Source organism: Sinocyclocheilus anshuiensis, unplaced genomic scaffold (assembly GCF_001515605.1).
Source record: "Sinocyclocheilus anshuiensis isolate Anshui unplaced genomic scaffold, SAMN03320099.WGS_v1.1 scaffold2459, whole genome shotgun sequence".
NCBI classification, from domain to species: Eukaryota; Metazoa; Chordata; class Actinopteri; order Cypriniformes; family Cyprinidae; genus Sinocyclocheilus; species Sinocyclocheilus anshuiensis.
The window spans coordinates 144,209-154,849 of NW_015538121.1; the positions used below are offsets into that span (position 1 = coordinate 144,209).

General features: G+C 35.4%; 2 protein-coding genes across 2 annotated transcripts; one reads left to right on the forward strand and one right to left on the reverse strand.

Annotated features, from left to right (window-relative positions):
* Positions 1–1,768: 1,768 nt before the first annotated feature.
* Positions 1,769–2,757, forward strand: LOC107683682 (interferon alpha-6-like). Its single transcript, XM_016479756.1, has 5 exons — positions 1,769–1,897; positions 1,990–2,076; positions 2,222–2,368; positions 2,456–2,554; positions 2,671–2,757. The coding sequence occupies exons 1-5, from the start codon at positions 1,769–1,771 to the stop codon at positions 2,755–2,757; spliced, it is 549 nt and encodes a 182-aa protein (XP_016335242.1).
* Positions 2,758–7,617: 4,860 nt separating this feature from the next.
* On the reverse strand, positions 7,618–8,983 carry LOC107683686 (interferon alpha-13-like). Its single transcript, XM_016479762.1, has 5 exons — positions 8,858–8,983; positions 8,689–8,775; positions 8,467–8,613; positions 7,806–7,901; positions 7,618–7,710 (listed from the first exon to the last, which is right to left on the reverse strand). Exons 1-5 carry the CDS (start codon positions 8,981–8,983, stop codon positions 7,618–7,620), a joined length of 549 nt encoding a protein of 182 aa, XP_016335248.1.
* Between the last annotated feature and the right edge of the window lie 1,658 nt (positions 8,984–10,641).

Here is a 10,641-nt window from a genome sequence, read left to right on the forward strand (position 1 = left end):
CTACATAATTTTGTCATTCAGGCGAGATCGCTTTGTCCATATCTTCCCTCATTTGTTTAGTTTTGAAAAAAAAAAAATTCTTAACGTGAAACTCGTGAACTTTCTCCCATTTTACGGTTTTTGTGTGTTTAAGGTTGACCCATAAGAAAACCCAAGATGGCAATAATATTAATATCCAAATAACTAAACCATTCTAAATAGCCTATACACTAATTATCGTTTTGTTGATAAGATACTTAAGATTATTTAAGGACAACATTAGTGTCGTGTATACTTGTCTAACAGAAAAGACAATGTTAGATGCATTAGAAAAAAAATGCATCATATAACAAACGATCAAAACATGACATTCATTTTAAAGAAATATAGCATGATAACACTTTTCCATCAAAGCATTTCACAAAACGAAGTTCGACAGGGTTCAGAATATGAAACATTAGAAATATTGTTCAAAATAAAACGTCATGGACACGTTCTGGCTGTCAAACTTTGTAGAACATATTCATAGATACTATGATGAACTTCTGTTGCGACTGACCAGCTTTTCTCAATTCTGAGAATAGCATCACTTGTTTGCAGAGTTTGTTTGATATTTTATAGTATTTTGTGGGCAGCGGAATGAGATAGATAGATAGATAGATAGATAGATAGATAGATAGATAGATAGACAGATAGATAGACACCCACTGGGCAAAAGACTTCGTCTTTTTGAAGTCTTTGCACACGTTGAAAATACGTCCACTGAGGAGCCAGAATGAGTTTTTATGACCTCTTTTTTTGACGTGTTCTGCGCGTCCGATATAGACGTTCATGGAACCTCCGAACAAGGTTAAAAACTAGTTCAAATGTGGTCAGTGGACATTATTTTCAACATCATTTAAGGTTCATTTAGACATAATTTATACTGTTTCTGGACCAAATGAACACTCTCAGTGATGCATTAGATTTAAACTCATGTTATTTCAATGTAATTTCCATTTGTAATTGCAAAGCAACTCACAGACACTGTTTATCCAAAACTCAAGAAAATAAAAGAATCTTCACTGAAACAGTGTTGAAGTTTATAAGATAATTAAATGATCAAATAACTGATGATTGAGCATTTGGTAAAATCAACGGCAAATAAAAGACATTAAATCTCTCAAGATCTCAGCAGAGGAGGATCAAACATCTCCACAAACAGCATCACCAGCTTCACTCATTAGATTGACTTTATTTCTGTCAGATATCTAGCGAAGCTCTTATTGAGAATGAACAGAGGTTTAGATGTTGGTATTTGTGTTTTATTTGAAGTCACCATTGTCGTGGACAGTGTTTGCTTTAGTTGGGATCTTGGTCCTCATACTTCTTGTTAGCTTTTCTTTGGCTGTTGTACTGGACGTAACTTTGCCCAGTGGATGGATGGATGGATGGATGGATGGATGGATGGATGGATGGATAGATAGATAGATAGATAGATAGATAGATAGATACATAGGTAGATAGGTAGATAGATAGACCGACCACATCCTCGATAACCACAGCAAAGGAGAGAGATGCGCAAGCGAGTGCGCTGCGGTCTACAAAAAATCCAGAAACTATTACATTCTTTCCATGCATCACTCAAGTATAAAACGGACCATTGGCATCCATGTCTTCAGCAATATCAGGAGATTTTCAAGAGGTTTCAACACCGCTTGTGACCGAGTGCTATTTTACAGCTCTTTTAATTTTTGCCTTTTTGCATAATCTTTCTGATCTTTTTGCTTTTTGGCCTCATATAAATATAATGGCACTTTGGAAATGTATCGCTCTGCTGTGTCCATTTCTTTTTTTCGCCCAAATTTGTTCAATGCCAACAAAATGCATCATGCGACGGGAGCTCGTGAAAACAACTCACAGACTTCTTGAGAATATGGTACGTTCCACCCCCCAGGTTGCTTTTTATTCCTTTACCTGTTGTATATCTTTATGGGTGTTTCTTCACCTATGTTCTGACTTTCCTTATAGGGAGGTCTTTTTCCTCGTGAATGCTTGAAAGAAAACGTCGAAATAACCTTCCCGACATCCGCACTGCAATCAAATGACTCCAATCAGGTAAACTATAAACGCATCAAGAGTCATTCCATGCATATTAGCTCCATGATTGTCTAAATGTTTCTGTTGAATACTACTAGCTAGAACCCAGAATGATGAAGGAGACCGGGCATAATGTTTTCTATGTTATATGTTTACTTTGCAGAACACTGGTGTAGCAAAGGCAACGTATAAAATCATGAAGCACATTGACTACCTGTTTGCTAACGATAGTCCCCCAGAATCCTGGAACCAGAAGAAAGTGGAGGATTTCCAAAACATAGTTTATCGTTTTACTGACGAGTACACATGTGTAAGAGAATAATACATTTATTTTTAAAATAGGATTTTATAGATGAACATGCCTGTAAGTGTCTCATATGTTTCATTCCGTGTGTAGATTATGAGGAGAAAGCAGCGACCCGTGGATGATTTTCCCACAAGAGAAGGTACACTGAAAACCTACTTTGATAAACTGGCCACTCTCCTCGGAAACAAGGTACACCAAAACTTATTGTTCAGCATGCATACGATATGGTCTACAAAGCACTCTAACAAAATACTGTCATTCAAGCCCATAGCCTATTATAAATTGCTGTCTTTTTTCTCCTTCAGGACTACAGTGTCTGCGCGTGGGAGGTGGTTCGAAAGGAGCTCCTGCATGTTCTTAAATTTACTCTTGAACTTGTATCATTCACTTAATTTTTCCAGAGTAGTTTTTCGTGGACTATTTATTTATTTATTTATTTATCTATTTATTTATTTATTATTTGTTTATTTATTTGCCTGATTGATACATTTTTGTAATTATGATATGATTATGTAAGATGATTATACTGAACACTCATTAAAACTGAAGACACTGAAGTGCATATCTCTGAGTATAATTTACAAGCAGCGACTGACAAACGAACAATATCACAAAAACAAGAATTGTTTATCCCATACGGCAAAATATACTTTCAAATATTTTTTTAGATATACAAAAATGGCCAAAAATATCATATGTTTTAAAATATATTTACGTAACTATTAATTCTCTACCAATACATGTTTTTGCCTTTAATTTGTATATTTTAAAAAACATAAAGGCATTTAAAAATCAGCAAGGAAAATGCTTAACAATCAATTATGCTTTTACAGACCTGGGACATTCTTGCGCACGCACCTCCTGTTGCGTGCACGTGCTTTCAAGTGGCCAAGACCGCAAAGTGAAGGTACTGGGACAGGTCCTATGAGTTCATCAAGCCCAAACGTGGGCTGCTATAGGCTAGTTCACTCCATTATTTCGAAAGATTGTGTTGATCTTAATGATCATTGGCGTCCCAAGTCGCGTATGTATGCACTATTATGTGCCGTTTTTAGTATAAATAGTGTGGTTAGTGTGTTCACACTGAGAAAAGTGCCTTCAGATGCACATATGATGCACTTATAAACCGAAAAAACAAAACAAGTGTGAAATGTACACTTCATGCGCTCAACCGTGGCAGCTTTAATTAGGTAATGGAGAGGGAGGGCTGTCAGACTCCGATGATGGATGACAATTGACAAGATATATATTTCATACACTAGACGCTTTACATTGTTGTGCATAGAATAAGTGCACACTGTAATGCGTCATGTTGTACGCAGCAATACCACACTGCACATGCACTGCAATGTTTATAAAACTATGTAACAAAAAATAAAAATGGATATATGTGTTTTTGGTTATATGCCACGAGATATTCTGGAAAAAAAGATTGTGTTATTTTCACTATATACTTATTTTTTTATTTTTTTTATTTAGTCATTTAGCAGACGCTTTTATCCAAGGCGACTTACAAATGAGGAAAACAGAAGCAATCAATTGTAGTATTAAAACAACTAAAAGCAAATCCAAAACTAAAAGCTAAAACTTTATAAATACTACCTATACACATTTTAAAAATAAAGAGATTAAATAAAAATGACAAATGCAAACAACAAAATTTCTAAACTTAACATTTAAATGAAAAACAAAAAAATAAAGCAAAAAACAATTCAAAATATTAAAGACCAAAAGGTATAAGAGCAGAATAATTTATGAAACAAGTAGTAGGAAAGAGGAGAAATAAAAAGCGATACTTATCCTTATACTGTCCCTGCCCGGTGGAGTCGCACGGTAGAGTCGATGGTCTTTACATTCTTCGGTCTTCACACGAGGAGGCCGTCACGCGACACACACACAGTTGCAATCAAAATTATTCAGCCCTTCAGAGACTGCAGTACTTTACAAATATAAGCTTTTTTGAAGATCCAGGACTTTATAAAAATTGCATCTATAACAGTTTACTGGCATATTATAAATTATAATGTAAATAATGTAGGCTAATATTCGTTTTGAGTTATAGGACTTTTTAACACAGCTATGTCATAATTATTCAATTACTATTCAACATTGCTGTTTTTAAGTCACTTTTTTATGGTGGGGAACAAAATTGTCTTAGAAACTCTATTAAAAACAGAATTAGCTTGAGCTGATACACATAAATAAACTTTGCCCATGCATGTGCTGACGTGAGTAGCAAATATGCAAATTCAACAGAGCTCTTTCAAAAGCTATAGTAGAAATAATTTTATTACATTAGAAAGTCTACGGGTACATGAAGATTTCCAAGACATTAAAAGTTCCTAGAGACATAGCTGACAGCCTTTATCCTTAGCTTAAAACGTATTGTACCAGAAAACCTTTGAGGGTGTTGAAGGAAAAGCACAATATCATGAATTTAATCGGAGCAACTGAGAAAAACCTGCAATGTACAGCCAAAGACTTGCAAGATGACCTGATGAAAGGAGGAAAAACATTTCAATGCAGAGTATAAGAAGAACACTAACTATGGCCTTTGTGTTGAGGCATCTTGCTGAATGCCACTCTTGACCAAGAAGAACATTAAAGGCCGACTTGAACATGTAAAATTCATTTGGGTAGACCTGTGGAGTTCTGGAAGAATGGTTTATGGAGTGATATGACCAAACTAGAGCTTTTGGACCCATGGATCAGCGGCAAAGCTTATAAACAGAAGAACACCATCTCAAAGCTCAACAGAGCTCTCTCAAAAGCTATAGAAGAAATAGTTTTATTAGAAAATCTAATGAAGATTTCAAGACATTAAAAGTTCCTAGAGATACAGCCTTATTCCTTAGCTTAAAATGTGTTGTACCAGAAAAACTTTGAGGGTGTTGAAGAAAAAACACAATATCAATAAATTTGATCAGAGCAACTGAGAAAAACCTGCAATGTACAGCCAAAGATTTGCAAGATGACCGGATGAAAGGAGGAAAAACATTTCAATGCAGACTATAAGAAGAACACTAACTATGGCCTTTGTGTTGAGGCATCTTGCTGAATGCCACTCTTGACCAAGAAGAACATTAAAGGCCGACTTGAACATGTAAAATTCATTTGGGTAGACCTGTGGAGTTCTGGAAGAATGGTTTATGGAGTGATATGACCAAACTAGAGCTTTTGGACCCATGGATCAGCGGCAAAGCTTATAAACAGAAGAACACCATCTCAAAGCTTGGAGGTGGACCAGTCCTGTTATGGGGGTGTTTTATGTTGCTGGAAGTGGAAATCATGACTGTATGAAGGACATCATGGATTATTTGAAGTATCAGGCCATTTTTGGCAAGAATTGTGATGCCTTTGGACTTTCCTGCAGGACAGCCATCCCAAAGTATACATCCAAATCTACTTCTGCTTGGTTCAGGGATCAGTCATAGGATGTACTTAAGTGGACTGTTCAGTCTCCAGATTTAACTCTCATTGAAAATAGTTGGTTGAATTTGAAGAAAGAAGTAGCAATGTGAAAACCAAAGATTATCAGTGATCTGAAAGCTTTTTCAGGCGAGGATTGAGCCGAGACCGCAGCAGAGAGGTGACCGAAGCTTCTGAGCACGTATAGGCTGCGTTTACTGGTGGTTTTAAAGAATAAAAGATTCTGCACAAAATTTGACTTTTGGGGGTTGAATAATTTTGAAAATGAACGTTAGAGCCAATTTGATTTTTATCATGATTCACCAATGTTACATTCTCAGAATCACTCAAATGTGTATCAAGAAACTTTCTCTAATAGTTCACTGAGGCCTTTGTTGAATTGTTTAAAAAAAAAAAAATAGTTCTCTGCTTAAAATTTTGTTCTGGGTTGAATAATTTTGATTGCAACTATATATATACATAATTTTGGCCCAACCAAACAGTCATTTTATTTTGTCAATTTATTTGGGCCCAACCAGTCATTTGATATTTTTACATAAAAAATATGACAGACAGCTATGCATTTCCTCATTGACAGCCATTTAAACAAGCTCAGAAGTTACAGCCTTGAAACTTGACTTGACAATTACATTCCTGTTCTTTGGTTCTCTGAGTTTACTGATCTCACAACATTCATGTTTAACAAAAACTACCACTGCTAGGTAAAAAGAACAACATTTAAAGGGGTTTTCAATTCGATGTCTGTGAAAAATCCTTTACAAGCTCTTCATTTTCTAACACTTCAAAAGCTAGAACAAGTTTGCTCAAAGCCACATAACAATTACACAATGGCAGCCTGAGAAATATTTTCCATTGAAACTGAGCATTAGGTCCACCTTAACTGATATTTTAAAGCTTAAAATAAATAAACACACATAAAGCTTGAATATGAAGAAGAAAGGGATTTATAGAGCATTTACATATTTGTAACAAGTGCAGTGCATAATATTATGTCAAGCTGTACATTACAGTACAACACATTTGCATTTGTTCTAGACATAGAAATAGATAAAAACAGGATGTTACTTTGCAGCAATGTACAAACACAGGATATGTGGTTAAAGTGTGATCACTGGAATAGGTCTATTCGGATCTCATTTAATGTCTGCTAAAAATAGAAATAGTTTCTGCTGGAACAAACAGCCTCATAGATGCACAAATGTATAAGGTCAAGACATTAATGTGTAAGGTCACAGTTTTGAGAAATAGAGATGCAGTTTGAATATCAGCCTTACTATTTCACGTACACCTGGTGTAGCCAATCCTGTGTTAATATTTCACATTTATCTTCATCTAATCTAATATTTCACTCATCCACCTTTCTTCCTAACACCCACCCTCCATCCCATTTTTTTTATTTTTTATTTACACACTTATTATTGATCTCCTTAACTCAATTAAGCTAATTTCACTAAAAGTCAAATATAGCAAAGATCTCATAAAACAAGATTTTAGAAAACAAGACACGATCTGAGAGGTCAGTATTCAAAATGTATTTGTTATTCAGAAATTACAAAAAACTTTGTAAAATGCAACAAAAATACAATCTTAATGATATATGAATAATGAAGTCTTCAAGCTGTGAACTGTCCAGTGCTGAATAGAAATGGTGTGATGCAATTTAAAAGCGAAAATGACAGTTACATCCGATACAGTGATTAGAAACAGAATAAACCTCTAGACAAACACAGACATATTAAATAAATAAATAAATAAATAAATAGGCCTAAATAAATAAATAAATAAATAAATAAATAAAGGACGCATTTACAATTCTAAGAAACTTATAACATGATGTCGGAGTTGTGATCCAATATGAACTTCAGGGTGCGGAGAATCTCATTTCTGACAATTTCCCATGCGCAGTAACGGAAATCCTGCACAGAAAAATGGCATTCAGCATTAGAATGTTTATTATATAACACAAGAGATAGGCAGTGACTAAAGTTATAGGTTGATGACACAAGCGTACCTTTTCTTTCAGAGCTGAGGATATAGTCTCGAAGTATTTCTTGAGTGAAGCTTCTCTGCTGGGGAAATCCTGTGCCGCTTCAGACTTGCTCATGATCTATATTTGCCAAGACCCAGAAAACATGAAATACTGAATACAAACGGTAATTAAAAAGTCATATACATATTACAACAGCTATCTGGCAATACGTGATTCTGATTCGTCAGTTGAGGCACCCAGCGGTCAAACAGGTACAAGTGACCGGTGTTACTTCCATGTCTGTTACCACTCAGCTCTCTCTCTTTAACGCATATAGTAGCTAATTGGCACCTCATACGAAACTTTTGATAAGGCCTAGAAGATCTAAAATTTAAAATTTAAATTCGAATTTAAATTCGTTTTTCCAGTTAAAGAAAACGAAAAGATTGCTAGGATGAACTTCAAACCGACAAAATACCCAAAGAGCTGGGTGAGAGAAAGAAATAAATAAAGACAATTTAATTTACTTGCATTGCAGATTAATTATAATTAATTAGTTAATATTGTAATACGTATCCCTGTTTTTTTTTTTCATGTTCACGTATCCCCCACCCCGTATAATTTAATCACATGTCATTTGAACGAAGACAAGATCTCTACATTTTAAGATATTAACGAAAAATTAGGTTTGCTGTTTTCTTACGCATTTGCTGTCCACAATCTGCCGGTATACTAGGCCTCGAAACTCATTCCACTTTTTTGCATCCCACTGGTCTGGATCATTGTAGTTCTCAAACAATGCATCAATATTCTCAAGTGTCTGGTAAACAGCTTTTTCTACACCAGTAACCTAAACAAGAGTTGAAAAGTAAACAAATGTGCACAAAAGTCAACCGAAAAAAAAAGATTTATTCAAAGATTGTACCTGATCCGTGTTGGCAGACTCGAACGCATTTTGCGGGAAAGTTATGGCAACATTTTCCTTCAGGCACTGCACGGGGAAAAGGCCCCCCTAAAACAAAACAGTATATTCGTCGATGAATATGTATATTCGCTACTGAATTGTACCACTGAACATTCTCAGCTATTCTTACCGCAGTCTCTATCAGTGTATATGATCTCTTCAATAAGTCCTTACGAAGGATGCAGTTTGTTGGCAATGACCAAACCTGCGCAAAGCAGAAAAAGGTGCACAGCAGGGCCACACGTTGAAGGTCCATTCTGACAGATGCCTATAAAAGTTTAGAGACCATGCGAGATTAAAACAAGGATGCATCGATTTCAAGCCATAAATAATCAGATTCATTACAATAAGCCACTGATTCCACAGCTTACCTTGTTAACTTGTCCTTTGTCCTTCACAACTTGTTTGTCGTTGTAGTAAAGACTCACTTTAGGTCTGCAGCTTATATACTGCATTTTGCAAATAGACCGAAAAGGGAAAGGCATGATTTTGACGTTCATTTTCTGCATCTGAATAGAAATTGGGACGATTGATGAATTTGCGTTTTCGAGACGTCTTGAACTCTGCGGTTATGCCTACGTCTGTCATTCAGTGCATCCTGAAGAGCGACTTCCCCTTATGAACGTTCATATGAAGCTAAGACCATGTGTCATAATCTCACGTTTGAGTCAAAACTATTGCTTTTAATTAATTTTGTAAGATTTATGTGGCATCTAAGAGCCCAAGGTACAATCGAAACCCAATAGAACAAATACATTCGAGTGAATATGAATAAATTGAGTAGTGATACCTTTTGAGATACAAAACACTACACAGCAGACTGACATTGTGGCATGTTGACACATGATTTTGTTCAAGACAGAACTAGTTGTTTACAACGTAGCTACTATTTTACTAGTATCGAAGTGGTACATCTGAAGGCTTGGAAACAGATGAGCTCGACAAAAATTGCAAACGTTCCTGTTAAAACATTTTCAGATTTATCCAAGATGATTCATATAAATAGGAATTCGCAACCAATTCATCTTATGGTAAAATACTAACGAGACTATGTTGGTAGATTATGTGTTCATAACTATGGTTTATATTTTACAGTCCTTCAAGCCTGCGATGATAATTACATATTTACTAAAAAATGAATTCCCTTGTGTAAAGTGTAGTCAAAGCCCCCTAAAGCAATTCTGTGTCCGGTCATGTAAAAACAAACAAACAGAGCTCTCTTGGAAGCAGAAAAGAGGGATGAGAAGTTATAGATAAATTGGGAGGTTAACCACAGAGTATGCTCATAACACTTTATATTTGTGACTTACTCTATGGTCAGTAACAAATGTGTGAAGGAATTCGCAACCAATTCATCTTATGGTAAAATACTAACGAATTGTCATGAGCCTATGTTGGTAGATTATGTGTTCATAACTATGGTTTATATTTTACAGTCCTTCAAGACTGTGATGATAATTACATATTTACTAAAAAATGAATTCCCTTGTGTAAAGTGTAGTCAAAGCCCCCTAAAGCAATTCTGTGTCCGGTCATGTAAAAACAAACAAACAGAGCTCTCTTGGAAGCAGAAAAGAGGGATGAGAAGTTATAGATAAATTGGGAGGTTAACCACAGAGTATGCTCATAACACTTTATATTTGTGACTTACTCTATGGTCAGTAACAAATGTGTGATGTGTGACAATCATAGATCCTTTCTCTGATATTCCTAGTCTCAAGCCTCCTACCTCTGGTTTTTGTCTTGGTCTCTGCCTTTGGTTTTAAACCACAGTAACAAATGCTCAGATTATTCATTTTAATATTTAGCTTTAACAAATAGAACTAATAATGAACTAAAAGTAGCCCATCATCATCATCTATTGTTTATATTATTAATAAATAATTTGAATTATTCACCCCCCCCCCCCCCACA

What these genes read in the sequence shown, in the direction of transcription:
- LOC107683682 (XM_016479756.1), top strand. Translation starts at nt 1,769, where the DNA reads ATGGCACTTTGGAAATGTATCGCTCTGCTGTGTCCATTTCTTTTTTTC. An exon ending in AATCAAATGACTCCAATCAG is followed by an intron (nt 2,077 to 2,221) that starts GTAAACTATAAA and finishes TTTACTTTGCAG; the next exon opens with AACACTGGTGTAGCAAAGGC. An exon ending in TTACTGACGAGTACACATGT is followed by an intron (nt 2,369 to 2,455) that starts GTAAGAGAATAA and finishes TTCCGTGTGTAG; the next exon opens with ATTATGAGGAGAAAGCAGCG.
- LOC107683686 (XM_016479762.1), bottom strand. Translation starts at nt 8,983, where the DNA reads ATGGACCTTCAACGTGTGGCCCTGCTGTGCACCTTTTTCTGCTTTGCG. An exon ending in ATACACTGATAGAGACTGCG is followed by an intron (nt 8,776 to 8,857) that starts GTAAGAATAGCT and finishes GTTTTGTTTTAG; the next exon opens with GGGGGCCTTTTCCCCGTGCA. An exon ending in AGATTGTGGACAGCAAATGC is followed by an intron (nt 7,902 to 8,466) that starts GTAAGAAAACAG and finishes TGGCAAATATAG; the next exon opens with ATCATGAGCAAGTCTGAAGC.